At 46.2% G+C, this 23,364-nt stretch overlaps 1 protein-coding gene across 1 annotated transcript in view; it reads left to right on the plus strand.

Moving 5' to 3' along the window:
* The window catches only part of FAAP100 (FA core complex associated protein 100), a 347,891-nt gene that overhangs the window by 44,194 nt on the left and 280,333 nt on the right, over positions 1 to 23,364 (plus strand). Inside the window, exon 2 of the mRNA XM_086931007.1 lies at positions 9,544 to 9,752. Coding sequence (XP_086787133.1) covers positions 9,588 to 9,752 — 165 coding nt within the window. The 5' untranslated portion in view covers positions 9,544 to 9,587. The remainder of the gene's footprint in view (positions 1 to 9,543; positions 9,753 to 23,364) is intronic.

Raw genomic sequence — 23,364 nt, forward strand, 5'->3', positions numbered from 1 at the left:
GTTTAATTTGGGGTTGAAAGCAATGTGGGAAAGAGGAGAGGAAGTGAGCAGGCAGACACAGAAGCAAAACAGTCTGTGTAGCTGCCTTTAAAAGAGTGGCGGAAATGTCAGGGGGTCTCGAGGAGCCCCTGCAGGATGAGGTAAAGGTGTTTATCAAAGAGGCATTGAAAGGGTTAGCTCACCCCAGTAGGCAGTTGTCTGTCCTTGAGAGACATTTCAAAGGCATTTGCGGGCAGACCTGGACTCTGTGAGGGCTCATGGAAGGGCTGGATGTTTACACCAAGAGGCTCACTGAGGTCATCAAAGTGTTGCCGCCAAAGTGATTGCGGGCGCTTAATGAGATGTATACCTCTCGGGTGGCCTTTGGTGGAGGGGGCTGGTTTGTACTCCTGCAGTCTGACTGGCGAGCGGCAGAAAGAAAATACTGCTTTTGTATGCGTTCGTTTGGAACGGCTTGGCTTCCATGTTAATTTGTAGTGGGTAAGGCAGTGGCACTCGGAGCCCTGACTGGCAATATTGTGTGCATTTGGGTGGACCTGCGCCGGTTACCAGTCTTTGCACTGGTGGGGACGAGCTGCTCCTTTGACTGGTTTTCGAAGCACTTGTTCACAAGTGGGACTGTCGAACCTAATGTTTAGTACGTTTCGCAGTTGGTGTGCTTATAGGACGATATTCCTCAAGAAGACCTGGACATATGGAGGCTAAGAAGTGACGCAAGAGACTGCATGTTTTGCAGTCCCGTCAGCAAGATAACGCAGTCACAGATCCTGGGTCAAAAATAATACTTATGTTTTCGCTTGTAATATTGTATGCAGCGTTTTTTTGTTTTTTTACATACTAGCAAGTTGTTACTCTTCAAGAAACTGAGGATGCAAATGACTAAATACAAATATAAACAAGGCAGGCGGCTGGGGGGAGGAGAAATGCGACGCGACTAGGCAGGGGAGGGGGCGGAGCGGGGGTGTAGGAGGAGTGCGGGAACAGACGGGAGGGGAGGAGAGTAGGAGGAGGAGTAGGGGAGGCACGGCCTAGCGGCCGTGCAATCAGGAAGTGAGGGGGCGGGAGAGTAGGCAAGGCAGGCGGCTGGGGCCATGTGCACGCGCTTTTAAGCTCAATGCGCATGCGCATTGAGCTTAAAAGTCACGGGCACTGCAAGGAATCGCCACGATTCCTTGCAAGTTGGGGAAAGAGTGGATAAGTCCCAATACTCTCGCTTGCTCGATGTGCATGCGCATCGACAGGCGAGACCTAAAAAAAAAAAAAAAAAAAAAAAAAATATATATATATATATATATATTCACTGAAAAAACCATAGGTTTGACACCAGTTATGGTTAGCTGGAAATTTTACTGACATAAAACCATTGAAATTCCCACGTTATAGTTAGTTGGACTCACTATAACTTGCGCGTGTAATGCACTGCTGATGACATCACATATTACATCACTCATGACATGGTCAGTGACATCACTCATGACATCACTGATGACACCATCCAATGAATGTGTGCCTTTCTGAAAAATAAACATGTTTTATATATGTATATGTAAAGGTCCATGGAAGAATAAATGTTTAAATAAGTGTCTTAATGGATGTTTTAAAAAAAAAAATGATTGGTTAACTGGCTTATTAAGTGTATCATAGTGAATACATATATTAGCGAGTATTGTTTCAATATTTAAAAGTTTGTATCAGTGTTTCACTTTGTGTATAAGTGGGTGCATGGGTTGGTGAGTAGCTACATGTGTGTTTCTATGGGTTATTAGATGTTTTTTTTAGTATCAGTATAAATGTCTGTATGATTTGGTGGGGGTGTTACTTAGCACACAGATGCATCAATGACTGACTCACTGTTTGTATGTGTTTTGAAGACAGCATATGTGCCGGACTGTATAGGTGAATGAGTGTGTATATGTATATGTTAGTAAGTGAATGACTGTCTTACTAGTGTCTATATCAGTAACTTCATATGTTTTAATCTAGTATATGTGAGTATTGGTGTATATAAGTGAGTACATGTGAGAGTCAGAGATTGAAAGAGTTCTTGTTTAAATAAGTATGTGTTTCTATAAGTGATTGTTTAAGAGAGTAAGTATGTGTAAGTTTCCTTAGAAGTAAGGTGGTAGTGTGTGTATAGCTATATATGCAAATAAATGGATGTTCAATAGTTTATTTGCATGTGTGATTATGTGTGTGAGTAACTTTTGGATGACTGTCGGTGTGTAACAGGATGTATAGGTGTTTCACTACATATGATGAGTGAATATATGTATGAGTGACTATATAGACCTGTTGGTGAATGAGTGGATGTGTATATAGATGGTGGTATTACTGAATTGGTTGTTGTAACTGGTATGGGTATCTCTATTTTTTTGAACATTTTAGTTTCTATTTTTGAATATGTGTTTCAAGGGTTACATTACACTGAAAGGAGGTCTGTCACTCTGTCTCAAGGATGGTGTCATCAGTGATGCCATGAGTGATGTCACTGACCATGTCATCAGTGATGTAATATGTGACGTCATCAGCAGTGCATTGCAGGCGCGCAAGTTATAGTGAGTCCAACTAACTATAACGTGGGAATTTCAATGGTTTTATGTCAGTAAAATTTCCAGCTAACTATAACTGGTGTCAAACCTATGGTTTTTTCAGTGAATTTAATAGGTTTTTTAAATGCTAATTCCTAACTATAACTGGTGTGAAACCTATGGTTTTTTTCTGTGAATTTCATAGGTTTTGTAATAGCAAATTTCTATTGCTATCAAATATAGTATTTTTTATAATGAATCCTATATTGTATATTTATGTAATACTATTTTTTTATGTATATTCTTAATTTTTTTGCCCTGGTGCGCTCCTGGTGCGTGTACCAGTGTGCGCACCGGAAAGCGCAGTCTTGCGGCGCGCCCCGGTGAGCGTCCTGTTTGCGCTATTGCCGCCAACGAAAACTTTGTGATGTATCGCGTAACCGCGTCCGCATGATACGCACGGCGTAAGCGCACTCGGAAGCAACCGAGCGCATACGATAAAAGCGCGAAATATAGTTAGTACAACTAACTATATAGGAGCAATTCCAATGGTTTTGTATGAGTGAAATGTCCAGCTAACTATAACACCCTTAAAACGTATAGTTTTTTTAGTGAATTGTAAAGGTTTTTAAAATGCTAATTCCTAACTATATAAGGCCTGAAACCTATGGTTTTTTCAGTGAATTTCAAAGGTTTTTTAAATGCTAATTCCTAACTATATAAGGCCTGAAACTATGGTTTTTTCAGTGAATTTGCAAGGTTTTTTAAATGCTAATTCCTTACTATATAAGACCTGAAAGCCCACCAGGAATCTCCAGTATGCGCCAGGGGACTGCATTGCAGAGGTGTAATGAGGCTATGCCTCTTGTTACACCTCTCTGCAACGCAGCCCCCTGCCGCATTTGCAGAGGGAGAACTAATTCCCCTTGCATACTGGGGGTCCCTGGGGCCCCAACTAGCCCACCAGGAGCCTCCAGTATGCGCCAGGGGGCTGCATTGCAGAGAGGTGTAATGAAGCCACACCCTTTTTTACACCTCTCTGCAACGCAGCCCCCGTGCATGTTTGAAGAGGGGGAACTAATTCCCCTTGCATACTATGGGTCCCTGGGGGCCAACTAGCCCACCTGGAACCTCCAGTATGCGCCAGGGGGCTGCATTGCACAGAGGTGTAATGAGGCTATGCCCCTTTTTACACCTCTCTGCAACGCAGGCCACTGGCGCGTTTGCAGAGGGGGGACTAATTCCCCTTGCATACTGGGGGTCCCTGGGTCATATCTGCCCAAACACCGATATTCCGAACGATTGAAAATGACTTTTCTTGAGAAACATTTGGATTTGGATTATCATGTCCTATACTTTAAAATTTTTGAAAGACTGACTTTGAGGATACTATAAATTACTCAAGTCTGCCCGAATTGTGTGGGTAAAATTGATACCTAGTCACTTTGAATAAGAATGTACTTTCGTCTCGTCTAACATTTGGAAGAAACATCTAGTTATATGACAACAGGATACCGACATAACTTGAAGGAAATAAGAACGCCCTGAAGAAGTTCTGTTGTACAGAACGAAACATTTCGGCTGGCTATGGTACATAAACTTAAGGAAAATAAAAGCATTTGAATATACACCAAGATTCAGCGCTTCAATAAGGACTCTAAGTGATATGATTTGATTGGACTTATTGTGCAAGTGGTGCTGTGCCAAACTTTGGAATATTCTCCACTACTCTGTACTACTTACTCTCTCCTACTCCACTACTCTCAAATACTCACGCTCTACTACTCATTCTCTACTACTCTCTACTACTCTCTCTCTACTACTCACTCCCTACTACTCACTATCTACTACTCTCTACTACTCATTCTACTACTCTCTCTCTACTACTCACTCTGTACTACTCACTCTACTACTCTCTACTACTCTCTACTACTCACTCTCTACTTCTCACTCTCTACTACTTGCTCTCTACTACTCTCTCTCTACTACTCACTCTCTACTACTCACTCTACTAATCACTCTACTACTCTCTACTACTCACTCTCTACTACTCTCTCTCTACTAGTCTCTACTACTCACTCTACTACTCACTCTCTACTACTCTCTACTATTCTCTACTATTCTCTCTCTGCTACTCACTCTCTACTACTCTCTACTACTCACTCTCTACTACTCTCTACTACTCACTCTCTACTACTCTCTACTACTCACTCTTTACTACTCTCTACTACTCACTCTCTGCTACTCTCTCTACTGCTCTCTACTACTCTCTACTACTCTCTACTACTCACTCTCTACTCTCTACCTTGCTACCTCTTTCTACTTCTCTCTCTACTAGTCTCTACCTCTCTACCGCTACCTCTCTACCTCTCTACCGCTACCTCTCTACACCTCTACCTCTCTACCTCTCTCTACACGCACACATATACACATATATATGCATATATATGCATATGCATTTATATATATGTATGTGTATGTGTATATATATATATATATAATATATAAACATATATAATCTGTATATCTATATAAATACAAATATAAATGCATGCATACATATACATATATGCATACAGATGCATGTTATTTACATGAAAGTTTAAAAAACACTAATAAAAGCAAAGCTAAAAAGCCACCTCATTACAAACAGAATGGCTTTAACTTAAACGAGGGTGAGATCTATTGCATTTTCAATGCTTGTTTACTTTGGTTCCATCAAGATGGCATTCAGATGTGTCACACATTTGCCATAAATTCTGAATGTTAGCACTCTAGTTGCTCATTAGATCACTGTAGTAAAGCTACTGCTCACCAGAGAAGTCTGCTGCTGGTATTCAATGTGCATGTTTCAGTCTGCATGTCAGAATTTTTTTAATGAAATAGATGAGGATTTGAGAAGTCACTCAATGATCCCTAATTTTTCTTTCTGAAGCACTAATCATACTTTCTATGGCAAAATGAACCCCCTCATTTTGTTCCTTTTTAAATTAAATGTTTTCAGACTTACCACTTCATTCCAATCAAGATGGCTTCTGGTGTGCCATACTTTTGTCATAAGTAAGACTGTTAGCGCTCTAGTTGTTTTTTAGAACACTCTGGGACATTCTGTCATTGGGCTATACTTGGGCTACATCTGGGTGATATTTAGGCTACATTTGGGCTCTTTTGTCTCTGTGGTGGCCATCTTGGGAGACTGCATGTCAGTATTTTTAATGAAATAGAAGAGGATTTGAGAAGTCACTCAAAATGTGCCCTAATTTTTCTTTCTGCAGCACTAATAATACTTTCTATGGCATAATATACCCCCTCATTTTGTTCCTTTTTAAATTAAATGTTTTAAGAGTTACCACTTTATTCCCAACACAATGGCTTCAGGTGTGCTATACCTTTGCTATAAGTAGGACTGTCAGCGTTCTAGTTGTTCTTTAGAACACTCTAGGAGGCTATAGTACAACACAAAGGAATCAACTGACAGTCTCTGTCCTTGTTGGATGTACATGTTTTACTGAGAATGTCAGACTTCATTCTCGCATGACTGAGAAAGATAATGTGAATTTACAGAAAATATGCTTTCAGTTTAGCTTATAGATCCCCTTCCAAACCACTGTGGGAAAATCATGAGATATTAGTTTTCTTTCAAACATGATTCATGATATCACAGCAGAAGGCTTTTTCACATGGTAAAATCACCTTAGAACACACCACAATTCCTAAAACGAGTATGGTACCATCAACAAATGAATTATAATGTAACTAAAGTCCTAAAACCATCAATTAACTACAATGCTTTTTAATGAGGTGCTATCATATATATTGGTCCCAAGATGGCTGCCAACACTTCTTGGATAAAGTGCTGACAGCCAATCAGATAGCTGTGTGGATAGGCTCCGCCCAAATATATATATTTTTTTGAACCTAAATTACTCAAAATCCACTGGAGCACATATCTTGAGACATAGCAAAGGCACATCGGGCTACCAGTCCCTACAATTTTGCCAAGTTTTGTGGAAATCCATTCAGCTGTTCGGACTAAAAGTGAGTCCAACCGCCCTATGGAAATTAACATGGGGAAAACACTTTTCGGGACCCCCCTTTTATCTCGACCCCCGCTTGACGAATCCCCCCCAAACTTTCAGGGAAGGAGCGGAGCACAGCGAGGCAAATTTAAGGAAAATTACAGGCAGATTCCTTTAACCGGCGCCAAAGTTATTCCCAATAGACTGTTGCGGATTTCCTATGGAAAACAATCCTAACTATAACTACCTACTGGCGACCGCCAGTAGGTAATATATATGTATGTATATATATATATATATATATATACATACATACATACATACATACACACACACAGATATATATATACCATCAATGAATACATTTGTTAAGCAGACCCATAGGAACATCCATATATTTTATATATATATTTGTGCAAAGCAATGTACATATCTAAATACATACAGAAAATCCAATAATACATGTTTACATACACAATCATATACTGTACATACACAAGCATATACTGTATATTTGTTTTGTGAGTATGGTGGTCATATATAAAAGAGCCAGAGTAGTCTTCCGAAGATACGATATTTATCTGTAGATCTTATGATTGGGGTTAATTAATTCCATAGTTTGTCTGCTTGAACAGAGAATGATGTACCGCTCACTTTTTTTTCTTGTATGCTGGTGTTTTGAGGCAGGGTGCTAATCTGGAGCAGAGGTTCCTTTGTTGTATATAGTTGGTGATTTTTTTCCTGAAGAAAAGTGGTCCTGTTCCATTTATTGTTTTGCGGGTGATACAAAGCAGCTTGAAGGTGGATCTCTGGCAACCAGTAACCAATGTAGTGCCCTCAAGCCAGGGGAGATGTGGGCTTGTGGCTTTACATGTAGGAGTAGTTTGGCAGCAGACTTCTGAATTTATAGTAGTCTTCATCGTTGATAGAGGTGATCCGTGCTAGAGGCCATTGGCATAATCAAGTTTAGACAGTACAGGAGTGATAGTGGCTTGGACCTTGTCTGGAAATCCTAGATGGGGAGGATACATCGGTGAGTTTTCATGGTAATGGAGCTTGATCTTGCTAACTTATCCACTTGGACATTTATTGATAAGTTGGAGTTCATGGCAATTCAAAGGTTTCTTACTTCCTTGAATACTTTAAGAGGTGATCCCAGATCATCAGTCCAGGCACAGAGTGGGTCATGATTTTTCCAATCGCCACATGTATTTTAGTTTAAGACACATTCAATTTGAAATGGCTCCATGCCATCCAATGTTTAACGGCTCAGAGGCAAATAAAGATTTTAAAGTTCCAAAGTCTTTGGGACTTTCTAGTTTTAATAACTATTTGTGTGTCCTCTACGTTGTATTTCAGCATGTGAGCCGAAATTCATTGATCATTGCTGGTAATGTCTTAATGTAGATGTTGAAAAGCATAGGTGAGATGATGGAGCCTTGAGGGACCCCTGCTTTTATGATGTAGGGTTTAGATGAGAAAGGAGGAGTATGGATGACATTTCCAGTCCAATCAAGACCAATGATCCAGTCGAGAGGAGTCCCCTCTATGCTGGCTTCTTGTAGTAGAGTATCATGATGAACTGTGGTGAAAGCATCTGATAGTCAAAGAAAATACTTGCAGGGGAGAGGATGTAGCCTTGCGGTTAGCGCTGTCGACCTCGAAGCTGGGTAACCCTGTTCGAGTCTCGGCAACGACGCTCAACATCCTGTGATTCTGGGCAAATCATGTAATCTTCCCGTGCCTAACAAAAATGAATGTGTCCGTCTGTAAAGAAACTGGCGCTCATGTAAAGCGCTCTGATACCCGATTTCTCGGGTCTAGTTCGCGCTATATAAAACTCTTTAAAAAGAAAAAAAAAAGGTGCTTCAGTAAAAATCATCCCTGCCATGGGTCCTCATCCCTCTCTGATATAGAAAGGTTGTTCATTTAATTGATTTATTTCATTAAGAAATTAATTAATTATATACATAAATAAATGTATTACCTTAAAAATGAAATAATAGGAACAGTTAATGTACATATAAATTAATACGACATCATTAGTTAGAAATGATTCAAATCAAAAATAATTTAAAAAAGGAAAAAAAAATTACCTTAAATGAATAACAAATGAACAATAATGAAATCGATTTAAATGTAAGACGTGTTTGAGTCAGGTTTAGGACAAACCATTAAATGCATTTACATTGATTTGAAATACTGAAGTGAAATATAATATTGAACAAAGATAAAAGTTACAGTTATGGTGAGTACCGTAAATTGTTCGTAAATAATTTACAAAAAGGCTTATGTCGAAATTCGAGAAAATGAAAACAAGGGAACTTTAAACAAATGAGGACAAATATTTTTCCACAAAGAAATGTTAGACATGGAAAAACCTCCGAAGAAATAAATGGCAGGAGATAAAATGGTTGGCAAAACATTTTATTTTGTCCTTTGGAACAGGATGTGGGTCACTACAAGATATAATGTAACTGGGTTTCTCAAGAGAATGTCCTTTGAATTCTGTTTACGGAAGTACCAGAGCCATTCTAATCAAAATAGTGATTTACTGCACTAGTAGAAGTTTTTAATGAGTTATTTTGTGTTGTTTCCGTTTTTTCCCAAAAGAGTAAAACATATGTGATCTTGTTGAGATGATTCAATCACCATAGGTAATCCTCAAACAGATATCAAATGAATAAACATGTCCTTCCTTTATATAGACGAACAATCTAAGTACATTCTTATACAGCGCCATCTCTGCGTAGTCACTGTGCAAAAAATGAAAACTAGTGTGCTAAAAAGCAGAAAACGAGAAATATCAAGATGTCTTTGATGCATTCACTTCGATTGTATTACACAATGTGTGATAGTAAAATGCGTGCTTTGTGGAAGCTATAAACATTAACTTCTGTTTATTGCCTTCATACTGGTTGTATTGCATAATATGTGAAAAGTAAATGCCGAGACCTGGGTTACAAATAAGCTATTCTATTTCCTATTCATTGCAGGCAGGTGGAGCTGTTGTCTGAGAACATATGGTGCTGTTCTGAACATGGCAGAGTCTTGCCAGAAGGTCTCCTACTTGGCTGAATTTCGCTGCCCAAGAAAGGGTCTAACTGTAGGTAACAGTCGCATACTGTGCCAGCAGTCAACGATCTTCCTGTGTAATGGTAGTGAGTTTGCATATGTGTACAACAAAGAAGAAAAAGGTTTGAAGGTAAGCAGAAAATAAAGGAATTTATGGCACAATGAGTTAATACGTTGAACTTAATAGCTAACCTACAGAGTCAGTTGTGAGTCATTTGCTTGACACTCAGGTAAAAGTGCCTCAGCGGTAAATGAAAAGATGTTCAAGGGCTAAGTGTGGGTGTGGAAGGAGTCGAGTACGTGATATCTTTGGGGACCTGTGCTGGAATTGGAAACACTTTACCCTGGGAAGCCATAAATTGGGGGACAAGGTGGGCAACAAAAAAAGGCTGAGTCATGAAATGCATTCTGAAAGTCAACTTGTACATTTATACTTTTTTTATACATTTAATAAAGATTATGACACAAAGAAATTGGTGCAAAGGAGAAATGTGACAGTTAAACTTTTCGCCCTTAATTGGTTGCAAAGGCTGCATTTTAAATATCTTCTGGGGTTAAAGCACCTGCTGCATAGAGTTTTTGTGCCCAGTAAATCTCAGGGAATCACAATAATGGTAGGATAATCTGGTGATTAAAGGACTTGCTGGCGATATCTGTGTTGTGTTTAGTCACAGTTTTGACTCCTTAAGTAGTATAGAGGGTTAATGTGTCTTCAACAAAGCACATTGTGCAACATGCAGATGAAAGATTATATTGTATGTAGATCAGTAAGTTGGTTACCGCTTTTGACACACATCCTTTTATGACTTGCGGTTCATAAATTGCAATCCTTCTAATATACGCAGTGAGCTATGAACCGGCATGCAAACTGCAAGGCATTGGTGAAAAACCTTATTAATTTTTCTCAAGCTGTTATTATAAGGCTGCTAAATGGGCTTCTTTGGGTAGTAATAAAGGACAACACCAAGCACTGCATTATGTTTTAAATCCTGACTGCGTTTCTCTTGGCCATGCAATCTTAGTATAAAGTCCAAGACAATGTGTGATTCCTATACCTAGAAACCCTCTTTATCTTCTGTAACATCCTGTACATTGTTTTATGCTAGACAGTTGTATGATTTATTGTCAATGTATATGTGTGCATGTGATGTAAAGCGTCGTGACTCCTTACAGTGTGGTGAGTAGTGCTATAATAGTAAAACATAAAATTAGAAAGGGCCTTTTAAATTGTTATTCGTGTAAATACTCATACACACTGATACGTGTGACATTTTTACAGGCCATGCATATCTCTTGCGTATAGAAGCTGCAAAGAAGTCAAAATTCTGCCTCCAAATCTCTTAGGTTTCTCTTAAGTACTTGTGAAGTGATAGCAAGCTGTGCACCTTTGTTTCCCCTTTGCATTGGCATTTGGGTGTTAGGCTGCAGACAGCTCCCAGCCAGGATGATAATAGAACAAAAGGAGGACTGGTGGCTCTTCTCTTTAAATTCGCCCATTGTTTTGTTTGTTTATGGCCCAAGCTGGGAGAGAAAATAAAAAGCCCCTTCCCCTCCTTCGCGTTGTGGGTGTTACAGAATTGTGTCCCGGTGTTGGCAAATTAAACAGGGACAAATTCAGCATATTTCACGGGGGCCAGACGGATCCTCCATCTGCTGAATAATAGCTGCTGGAGCGGATATCCAATTTGTTGCCTTTTTATTCCAGCACTGTTGGGGACCACAGAGGTGTGAATTTTGCTTACACTAGTTTGGTGAATTGACTTCCCTGCTTGTAGATTTTAGATTGTTTTGGGAAAAGCTATAAAAGGTGGCTGTATATCGCTGCAACTCGAGGAGTCTGGTTATATAGCAGTATACTGCTTTTCCAAATAAATCTTCAGTACAAAAAAGTTACACGTGTTATCCTAATAGGTAGTTTGTCTTTAATTAATTATCTTTAGCTTTTAACAACACATATCATGTAGCATATCCATTAGGCACTGTTGTGTGCGCATATGTTTACACATGATATTCACATATGCAATTAAGAATCCCAAAATTTATAAATTGGGGTCGTAGTCATTACAAAATAGTAGATATCAAAACGGGCCTAGGACTTTCATAGCATGTGTCAAGTGCTGAAATTGTCCCTCACTTGTTTTTTAGCTTTGTAAAGATTGGGATAGTGATTCCTGTACTCATTCAGGGCTGTGGGACTTGCTACTACAGGGCATTCCTGCAGTTCTGTCCATTACATAAACAGAGGTCACAGCCACAGTCACATTCGTTGTATCCTTCACTCTGATGCCCCTTCTCGATTCTACAGCACACCGCTGTGTCATGGTGGTGTAACATAATCCTTAGTGTAACACACTCTATATTGGAGACAAACGTGTTTCATTCTGTGACAAGTGAGATCGACCCACTTGTCGTGCTCAACTGTCAGGGTTGTTGCCTTTTTTGTCAGTCCACCTTACAAGCTTAACTCTCCATGTGTGTAATGGGGGTGGAGCTATTACTTTTCCATAACATGGCAACCTGTCGTTTCACCAGTATCCAGCCTGGTGAGTAAAGTCGGCCGCTTCCTTGTGTTTTCTTGACCTTTTCATTATTCCTAATAAGCAGAACCTGGGTCCCCCCTTTTATTTCCAGCCCTTATTTTGTTCATGTGTCTTAGTGCACTTGGACAATAAGGTGATAGCGTTGGGCATGGCCAAATCATGTATACAAGATCAATATTCTCACCGGCACATTGGGGACACCTAGCCACTGCATCCGGCAACATTCTTGTAACCCACCAGCTGTCACATCCGAACGATGCAGTATGTGATATTCTCTCAGCTGGAATTTCACGTTTCTCGATATCGACTATGGATAGCCTGTGACACACTTCCATTCATTATCCAGTAATTCCATCCCCAAGTAATGAGCCTTAGGTTCTCTGAGTGTTGACAGTGGTGAGTCACAACTGTTATACAATTGCCCGTTGTTTATATGCAGATTATACTCCTTGTGTCTCTGACGCCTCTGGCTGGGTGCAGTCCCCAAGTCTTCTGTAGCAGCCAGACCGTCACATATAGGTTCGAACCTGACCAGCCGGAAGCTGGAATCTCTGAGTCAGAGTCAAATGTTTGCAGGACTTCGCATCCGTTAACAAGTTTTCCCAAGCAAGTTACTCCACCTCTCTCCAAAGTCTTTGCATCAGTTCATTTGGCCAACTTGCCAAGTTGGGAAACAATTGTTGTTCGGGGGCATATGAAACTTTTGTTCTAGTGCGGCAGCAGAATTTCGTATTCATCACCTAAATATATTCGTTTTCCATTTGTAGCATATGTGGCTCCCCGGGCCAGCCACTGCAGTTGAACCGTAACATAGTACAGCTCGGAATCTGACACCCTCAAACCTCTTTCTATAACCAGCAATTAGATCTTGCTAAGGGAGCTTAAGCTGCAAATTATCCCCGAAGAGCCAGGTCTTCCGCACCTTGCGAAACTCAAGTAGCGAGGAGGAGGAGGCTCTGATGTTTTTTTTTTTGTTAAATCTGTTTATTGGCATTTCAAACAAAGGTTCACAGCACATTGGATATTTCAACAGTGTCATCTCAGTAATTGGGCATGTTAGATACACAGCCAGAAACATCATAGCATATAGACAGAAAAGTCTATGGCATGAGCGTGGTAGGTGAAAGGATAATCACCCATTACTGGCACAGGCGTATAGTACCAGGGCAGCCGCCCCAGTTCAGGTCCATGGCTATCCGCGCACTAAGCTTGTTGGCAATAGCAATGTTTGGGGTGGATCCACCTATCACCCTACTTGTGCATAAACATGACTCCACTACAACAACAGTGGGTAAGCAAGGAACAGGAAAAAGAGAAGAAAACAATGGCGGCATAATCAAAAACCCTGTCACATGACAATTCTCTACCCTCCCTCCCCTACCCCCGCCGACTCCCCCCCCCCCCCCTAGCGCACACACACACACTCGGCCCTACACCTCAGATCAGCAAGACCCCAAAGGATAAAAACATCAGTATCCGCCCACTAGACCTGGAAAAGTGCCCACGGTGCACCACAATCTCTGAGGGCGCCTTTTAGCTCCCTATGGCGCCCGCGTTACCAGCCACACCAGGCGACTGTAAGGTCTTCAACATGCACTCCCAACGCTCCGCCATTGGTTCTTTACTGAGCCCCACCGTCTCCTCCCTTCGTATGGCCGTCCATTCCGCTCGAGCCCATGCCTGCAAGGAGGAGGTCCACGCTTGTACACTCGGGGGGTCGCTCGCCTTCCAACGCCTCGTAAGGAGGCGCGTGGCCACCACCATCCTCAGGTCCAAAAAGCGGGAAGACGCCCTGTCTTTGGGCAGCCTCTTGAATAGGTGTAAGATGTATTCTGGTCAGTCAAAGGGTATAGTGCGCCCAGTGCATCTGCGGATCAACTCGCCTATCGCGTTCCAGTAGGAGCTTAACCTGGGGCAGTGCCATAGAAGATGAAGAATTTCTGCATCTAGCTCCCCACACCTGGGGCATAACGCGTCTGCACGGCGGAAGTATCTGTTAATGAGCGCAGTCATGAGGTGGGCCCTATGAACTACACACAGTTGTATCTGACGGAAGCGTAGATTTCTGGGGATGCGCGCCGGGTTTCTGAGGAGCCTCTCCCACTCCTTATCAGAGAGTTGGCGACCCAAATCTCTCCCATTTGCCCCTGAGCGGAACTAGGCTAACCCCTGTGTGTGTCCGTAACGACCCGGCAAACCAGCGAATCAGGTGTTTGCCCCTCCCCATGACATGCAGGTACTGCATGGTCAAGTGCTGCTCAGGCTCCAGTCCCACGTCTCCCCACCGGGCGGTCATTTTCGCCACTATGGAGCGGTGCAGCAGGAACCCCCCAGGAGGGAGCCCGGCTTCTCCCCAGTGTGCCAACATAGGGCGCGTGAGGACCCCTTCGCCGCCCCGAAAACCCTCCAGGGTAGCGCTGGCGCGTACGGGTGCACCCGTCGAGTAAGGAAGAGGGCTCCGCGGTAGCATTTATACGCCACCGCCAGCAACAGCGGAGTGGGCCTTGCAGGGGCCGCCAGGGGGTGAAAAAGCTGGGTGACACGCTCCTGGGAGTACGGCGGCTCAACCGTGGCTGTGTTGTCTCTGCCTTTATCCGCCAGCTAGCGGGCAATCCATTGGAGTTGCGCGGCCAGATAGTAATGCTCAAAGCAGGGAGCAGCTAGCCCACCCCCACCCCCCCATCGGTCGGCAGGAACAACTTTGCCAGCACCAGGCGGTGCCGGGACGTGCCCCAGATGAAGACCCTCTGTGTCACGTTAAGCGACGAAAAGAAGGAGGCCGGGACATAGAGGGGCAAATTGGCAAAGTGGTACAGGAGTCGGGGGAGCATGACCATTTTGGCCAGAGCCACCCTGCCCGTTGTGGTTAGTGGAAGGGAGGACCAGAAGCGAACCTGAGCTCTGAGGGCCGCCGTCGCCCTTCCTAAATTACCGTCAAAAAGATCCGCCGGCTGCCAAAAGATCTGGATCCCCAGATATTTGAAAGTGTCGGCCTGCCATCGGACCCTCGTGCCGCCCATGCAGTACCCAGGATCCCCTGTTTTGGCACTAAACGCATAAAGGGACGACTTGCCCGCATTGACCCTGAGGCCTGAGATAACAGCAAACCGTTCCAGCAAAGAGGCCAGACCCTCAGGTATGCGTGTCACATCTTTAAAAAACACCAGTAAGTCGTCAGCATAGAGCGGGACCTGATGGGTCGCATCTCCCAGGGGGATTCCCTTTCCCAGATCCTGTCTCAGTGCCGCCGCTAGGGGCTCCACAGCCAACACGAACAACAATGGGGACAGGGGGCCTCCCTGCTGAGTGCCTCGACCCACAGCTACTGTATCAGATATGTATTGGCCTAGCCGCACCCGGACCGTAGGGTTAGTGTAGAGGAGCTGAACCATCTGTAGGAAACCGGCACCGAGGTCATAGCGAGACAGCACTTCAGCCAGGTACCCCCACTCCAGGCAATCAAAGGCCTTCTCCAGGTCTATCAGTAGGCACCCTGCTCGGGGCCACTCCTTGGTCGCCTCTGTCGCCACCCTGAAGAACCTCCTGAGATTTAGGGATGTGGATCTCGCCGGCACAAACCCGTTTTGTTTTGAATGCACCAAATTGGGTACCACCGCCACCAGCCGCTCTGCCAGAATTTAGGCGAAGACCATGTAATCCGCATTGAGCATTGCCAGCGGCCTATACGAGCCCAAGTCCGTGGGGTCCCTGTCGGATTTAGGCAAAGAAACCAGGAACGCCTCCCGTAATGACGGGGGAAACAAGCCATCACTGATAGCAGTATTGTACAGCTGGAGAAGCAGGGGCATCAAAATATCCCCGTTTGCCTTGTAGTATTCAGCAGGCAGACCATCCGTCCCGGGTATTTTCCCGGCAGCCATAGCCCGGATCGCATATACCACCTCCTCCAGTGTGAGGGGGGCCTCCAGCTCGCCCCTATGTTCTTCCGACGCCACCGGCAAGGGGACAGCATCTAGGAACTCGCCTAATGCGCGCTGAGGGCCGGTGCCGCGGGCCCGGTATCGCCGCCGATAATGGTCGGTTAGAGCATGGTGGATTTCCCGCTGCGTGTACACCAGTCCCCCGTCCGCCGTGTGCAGAGCCCCTATGGGGGTACCACGCCCGTCTCCCTGCATCAGCCAGGCGAGCAGCCGACCAGCCCTATCTGGCTTGGCGTGCGTCCTGGCTGTGTGCGCTGCATAGTTATGGCAGCCCAGTTGCTCCATAAACATCACATGCCGTGCGTGCAGGTCTCACAAAGCGCGCGAGTGCTCGCCCACCACTTCTCCTTCCCTCTCATATTGAAGCAGCTCCGATTCTAGGCGTGTCAGGGAGGTCGATAGCGTTTTATGGATGTTCCATGTGGCCCCCATGCAGTGTCCCCGAATGGCTGCCTTGTGCGCCTCCCACTCCACCAAGACTCTGCTCGCCGTCCCTTCGTTGGTCTCAAAGTATGTTAGAATGGCCGTGCCCAGCGAGGATCTGAACTCCGGGTCCTCTAGTGCAGCAGGCTGCAACCGCCATGTGAGGACAGGCGGGCGTTCTGCCTCACAGCTAATCTGAAACCATAAGGGGTTGTGGTCTGAGTGCGTTCTCCCTAAGTATTCTGTTTTTGCAAGTAGCAGGAGCAGCGATTGGGTGCCTATAATTCGGTCTAGGCGGACATGCAGATCATGGACGGGGGAGTAGTAGGAGTATATCCGATCAGCGGGGTGCTGCACACGCCAGAGGTCATGTACCCCCCAATGTGCAAGCCAATCCCTGAACGCGTGTGCCCGGTATAGCCGCCGATAATGGTCGGTTAGAGCATGGTGGATTTCCCGCTGCGTGTACACCAGTCCCCCGTCCGCCGTGTGCAGAGCCCCTATGGGGGTACCACGCCCGTCTCCCTGCACCAGCCAGGCGAGCAGCCGACCAGCCCTATCTGGCTTGGCGTGCGTCCTGGCTGTGTGCGCTGCATAGTTATGGCAGCCCAGTTGCTCCATAAACATCACATGCCGTGCGTGCAGGTCTCACAAAGCGCGCGAGTGCTCGCCCACCACTTCTCCTTCCCTCTCATATTGAAGCAGCTCCGATTCTAGGCGTGTCAGGGAGGTCGATAGCGTTTTATGGATGTTCCATGTGGCCCCCATGCAGTGTCCCCGAATGGCTGCCTTGTGCGCCTCCCACTCCACCAAGACTCTGCTCGCCGTCCCTTCGTTGGTCTCAAAGTATGTTAGAATGGCCGTGCCCAGCGAGGATCTGAACTCCGGGTCCTCTAGTGCAGCAGGCTGCAACCGCCATGTGAGGACAGGCGGGCGTTCTGCCTCACAGCTAATCTGAAACCATAAGGGGTTGTGGTCTGAGTGCGTTCTCCCTAAGTATTCTGTTTTTGCAAGTAGCAGGAGCAGCGATTGGGTGCCTATAATTCGGTCTAGGCGGACATGCAGATCATGGACGGGGGAGTAGTAGGAGTATATCCGATCAGCGGGGTGCTGCACACGCCAGAGGTCATGTATCCCCCAATGTGCAAGCCAATCCCTGAACGCGTGTGCGGTGGATGCAACCGTCGTGGCCCGGAGAGGGGAGGAAGGACCTGTCTTAAGTGTACGTCCAGACTCATGTTAAAATCCCCGCCAAGCAGCCAAGGGAGACCAGCATATGGGGGAAGGATGCGGGTCAGGTTTTCTAGGTAGGAAGACTAGTCCGTGTTTGGGGCATAAAGGGATCCCAGCAGAATATCCTGACCATTCCGTCGCCCCCGCGTTAAGGTGTACCTGCCCTCAGGATCTACCAATGTTTCGGTGCAAATGAAAGGGACACCCGCCCTCACCCAGATCAGCGTGCCACGTGCGTGGGCAGAGAAGGTGGTGCCGAGTAACTGCCCCCTCCTGCGCCTGCGCAGTTTCTCTAACTCAGTCAGTGTCATGTGCGTCTCCTGAAGGAGTGCAATCCCCACCCTGTGACGTTGCAGGTAAGAAAACACAGAGTAGCGGCGCGAGGGGGTGTGCATACCGTGAATGTTCCAGGTAGTATGTTAGTGTGTGTCATGTATCAAGCCATGTCGTGCGCGGGCAGGGCGGGGAAGGGTCGCAGGCAGGGGGGCCGATAAGTGCCAGCGGGGGAGGAGAGTCAGCGTGCCGCAACGAAAACGTAGAAACAATAAACAGCATAACGTGAAGGGCGAGTCCCCAACAGGGTGTACGTCCAAACCACAGCAAGATCCGCCACACAGCGGAGGCCTAACTCAGGGCGGTAGCTGATGGGGTGCAGGCGTTGCCGACAATCACGATATCCTATACCCCTGTCTCGTATCACACAAAGCGCAGGAGACACTTCAAGTTCCTAGTGTCTGTGGCCAGATCCGGCCAGAGCGGGGCGCATACAGAGGAGCCCGCCAGCAATGCAAGCACCCAGTATCCACCAACCCCTGCGCCACTGCAGCGTCTACAAGGTGCTCATCTCGCAGCTGGCCGCAGCAACACACATGCGCGCAGAGAAAGCAAATACAGCGTTATAGCGCACATAAGAAGAGCATGGGAAATACATTACAGTCAACGGGATTCTCAAGAGGAGGGTCCCTGCATGTCCGCCATGAGGTTCATCACATGAGGAAGTCCGCTGTTTGCGGCGTCACCACTGGCATGGCCGCATCTTCAGAGAGAACCGTCGAGGGAGACGACGGGCACTCGTGTCTGGCTCGCTACGCGTCTGGGAGGCCTTACGGGACGCACCCTGTTCTGCTCCCAGGTTCAGCAACCGCATCAAGCGCCTCCTGCCGTTCCATCCGCATTTTCTCCAGGCTGGGCTCTGCAAGGCCAGGGACCCGGCCACGGCGAGTGCCCCGTCTCCTACGTCTTCCCGCTCTCTATACCTGCCAGTCTCCTTCCTCCGCGCCTGTGGGTCGCGCGCCTTTCCACTGCCCTGTCTCCTCCAGCCAGTCGTAGACGTCGGATGGCGCGTCAAAGAAACGGGCTCCCTCCTTGGTAAGCACTCGGAGGCAGGAGGGAAACATTAGAGAGTATGGCAGTCCCAAGTCTCTTAGTTGCTTTTTCACCGCCATGTAGGTGCTCCTCCTTCGTTGCACCGCTGCCGTATAATCAGGGAAGAACATCACCCGGATGTTCCCTACAGTCAGGTTATCCAGCTTCCTTGTTTCGCGCTTCAGAAATTGGGGTGGTGATGAACAGAGTGTCTGAATTAAGCAGACCACTCTTACCCAGTCCAAAGATCAGGGCTTGATCCATCACCGTTATTTATCTCACTGCACCATCCCAGCTCAGAACCTGGCTATATGCAAATCAGTCTGTCCCTGGCCCAGTGCATCATGGGAACAGGGCAGACTAAACTACCAAGCCAATTCTTCACCAGAAAGGAGACAAGCTACCGGGGACCGGTTTCTGGCATTTCAGCCTTCTTCGGCCCGGCTTGCTTGAATCCTGATGGTGCAGTGGATCAAGCCCTGATCTTTGGACTGGGTAAGAGTGGTCTGCTTAATTCAGACACTCTGTTCATCACCACCCCCTTTTCTGAATCATTTTTGTCCACCATAAGCGTGGAAGGGTATACTCAGATGTGAGTCCCTAGCTCATTGCACCATCAGGATTCAAGCAAGCCGGGCCGAAGACGGCTGAAATGCCAGAAACCGGTCCCCGGTAGCTTGTTTCCTGCCCAGTATAAGAATTGGCTTGGTAGTTTGTCTGCCCTGTTCCCATGATGCACTGGGCCAGGGTCAGACTAATTTGCATATAGCCAAGTTCTGAGCTGGGATGGTGCAGTGAGCTAAAAAACGGTGATGGATCAAGCCCTGATCTTTGGACTGGGTAAGAGTGGTCTGCTTAATTCAGACACTCTGTTCATCACCACCCCCTTTTCTGAATCATTTTTGTCCACCATAAGCGTGGAAGGGAATACTCAGATGTGAGTCCCTAGCTCATTGCACCATCAGGATTCAAGCAAGCCGGGCCGAAGACGGCTGAAATGCCAGAAACCGGTCCCCGGTAGCTTGTTTCCTTCCCAGTATAAGAATTGGCTTGGTAGTTTGGTCTGCCCTGTTCCCATGATGCACTGGGCCAGGATCAGACTAAATTGCATATAGCCAAGTTCTGAGCTGGGATGGTGCAGTGAGCTAAAAAACGGTGATGGATCAAGCCCTGATCTTTGGACTGGGTAAGAGTGGTCTGCTTAATTCAGACACTCTGTTCATCACCACCCCCTTTTCTGAATCATTTTTGTCCACCATAAGCGTGGAAGGGTACGCTCAGATGTGAGTCCCTAGCTCATTGCACCATCAGGATTCAAGCAAGCCGGGCCGAAGACGGCTGAAATGCCAGAAACCGGTCCCCGGTAGCTTGTTTCCTTCCCAGTATAAGAATTGGCTTGGTAGTTTGGTCTGCCCTGTTCCCATGATGCACTGGGCCAGGGTCAGACTAATTTGCATATAGCCAAGTTCTGAGCTGGGATGGTGCAGTGAGCTAAAAAACGGTGATAGATCAAGCCCTGATCTTTGGACTGGGTAAGAGTGGTCTGCTTAATTCAGACACTCTGTTCATCACCACCCCCTTTTCTGAATCATTTTTGTCCACCATAAGCGTGGAAGGATATCCTCAGATGTGAGTCCCTAGCTCATTGCACCATCAGGATTCAAGCAAGCCGGGCCGAAGACGGCTGAAATGCCAGAAACCGGTCCCCGGTAGCTTGTTTCCTTCCCAGTATAGGAATTGGCTTGGTAGTTTGGTCTGCCCTGTTCCCATGATGCACTGGGCCAGGGTCAGACTAATTTGCATATAGCCAGGTTCTGAGCTGGGATGGTGCAGTGAGCTAAAAAACGGTGATGGATCAAGCCCTGATCTTTGGACTGGGTAAGAGTGGTCTGCTTAATTCAGACACTCTGTTCATCACCACCCCCTTTTCTGAATCATTTTTGTCCACCATAAGCGTGGAAGGGAATACTCAGATGTGAGTCCCTAGCTCATTGCACCATCAGGAATCAAGCTAGCCGGGCCGAAGACGGCTGAAATGCCAGAAACCGGTCCCCGGTAGCTTGTTTCCTTCCCAGTATAAGAATTGGCTTGGTAGTTTGGTCTGCCCTGTTCCCATGATGCACTGGGCGAGGGTCAGACTAATTTGCATATAGCCAAGTTCTGAGCTGGGATGGTGCAGTGAGCTAAAAAACGGTGGTGGATCAAGCCCTGATCTTTGGACTGGGTAAGAGTGGTCTGCTTAATTCAGACACTCTGTTCATCACCACCCCCTTTTCTGAATCATTTTTGTCCACCATAAGCGTGGAAGGGAATACTCAGATGTGAGTCCCTAGCTCATTGCACCATCAGGATTCAAGCAAGCCGGGCCGAAGACGGCTGAAATGCCAGAAACCGGTCCCCGGTAGCTTGTTTCCTTCCCAGTATAAGAATTGGCTTGGTAGTTTGGTCTGCCCTGTTCCCATGATGCACTGGGCCAGGATCAGACTAAATTGCATATAGCCAAGTTCTGAGCTGGGATGGTGCAGTGAGCTAAAAAACGGTGATGGATCAAGCCCTGATCTTTGGACTGGGTAAGAGTGGTCTGCTTAATTCAGACACTCTGTTCATCACCACCCCCTTTTCTGAATCATTTTTGTCCACCATAAGCGTGGAAGGGTATACTCAGATGTGAGTCCCTAGCTCATTGCACCATCAGGATTCAAGCAAGCCGGGCCGAAGACGGCTGAAATGCCAGAAACCGGTCCCCGGTAGCTTGTTTCCTTCCCAGTATAAGAATTGGCTTGGTAGTTTGATCTGCCCTGTTCCCATGATGCACTGGGCCAGGGTCAGACTAAATTGCATATAGCCACGTTCTGAGCTGGGATGGTGCAGTGAGCTAAAAAACGGTGATGGATCAAGCCCTGATCTTTGGACTGGGTAAGAGTGGTCTGCTTAATTCAGACACTCTGTTCATCACCACCCCCTTTTCTGAATCATTTTTGTCCACCATAAGCGTGGAAGGGTATACTCAGATGTGAGTCCCTAGCTCATTGCACCATCAGGGTTCAAGCAAGCCGGGCCGAAGACGGCTGAAATGCCAGAAACCGGTCCCCGGTAGCTTGTTTCCTTCCCAGTATAAGAATTGGCTTGGTAGTTTGGTCTGCCCTGTTCCCATGATGCCCTGGGCCAGGGTCAGACTAATTTGCATATAGCCAAGTTCTGAGCTGGGATGGTGCAGTGAGCTAAAAAACGGTGATGGATCAAGCCCTGATCTTTGGACTGGGTAAGAGTGGTCTGCTCAATTCAGACACTCTGTTCATCACCACCCCCTTTTCTGAATCATTTTTGTCCACCATAAGCGTGGAAGGGTATACTCAGAGGTGAGTCCCTAGCTCATTGCACCATCAGGATTCAAGCAAGCCGGGCAGAAGACGGCTGAAATGCCAGAAACCGGTCCCCGGTACCTTGTTTCCTTCCTAGTATAAGAATTGGCTTGGTAGTTTGGTCTGCCCTGTTCCCATGATGAACTGGGCCAGGGTCAGACTAATTTGCATATAGCCAAGTTCTGAGCTGGGATGGTGCAGTGAGCAAAAAAACGGTGATGGATCAAGCCCTGATCTTTGGACTGGGTAAGAGTGGTCTGCTTAATTCAGACACTCTGTTCATCACCACCCCCTTTTCTGAATCATTTTTGTCCACCATAAGCGTGGAAGGGTATACTCAGATGTGAGTCCCTAGCTCATTGCACCATCAGGATTCAAGCAAGCCGGGCCGAAGACGGCTGAAATGCCAGAAACCGGTCCCCGGTAGCTTGTTTCCTTCCCAGTATAAGAATTGGCTTGGTAGTTTGGTCTGCCCTGTTCCCATGATGCACTGGGCCAGGGTCAGACTAATTTGCATATAGCCAAGTTCTGAGCTGGGATGGTGCAGTGAGCTAAAAAACAGTGATGGATCAAGCCCTGATCTTTGGACTGGGTAAGAGTGGTCTGCTTAATTCAGACACTCTGTTCATCACCACCCCCTTTTCTGAATCATTTTTGTCCACCATAGGCGTGGAAGGGTATACTCAGATGTGAGTCCCTAGCTCATTGCACCATCAGGATTCAAGCAAGCCGGGCCGAAGACGGCTGAAATGCCAGAAACCGGTCCCCGGTAGCTTGTTTCCTTCCCAGTATAAGAATTGGCTTGGTAGTTTGGTCTGCCCTGTTCCCATGATGCACTGTGCCAGGGTCAGACTAATTTGCATATAGCCAAGTTCTGA

The sequence above is a fragment of the Lissotriton vulgaris genome, chromosome 7 (genome assembly GCF_964263255.1).
Source record: "Lissotriton vulgaris chromosome 7, aLisVul1.2, whole genome shotgun sequence".
NCBI classification, from domain to species: domain Eukaryota; kingdom Metazoa; phylum Chordata; class Amphibia; order Caudata; family Salamandridae; genus Lissotriton; species Lissotriton vulgaris.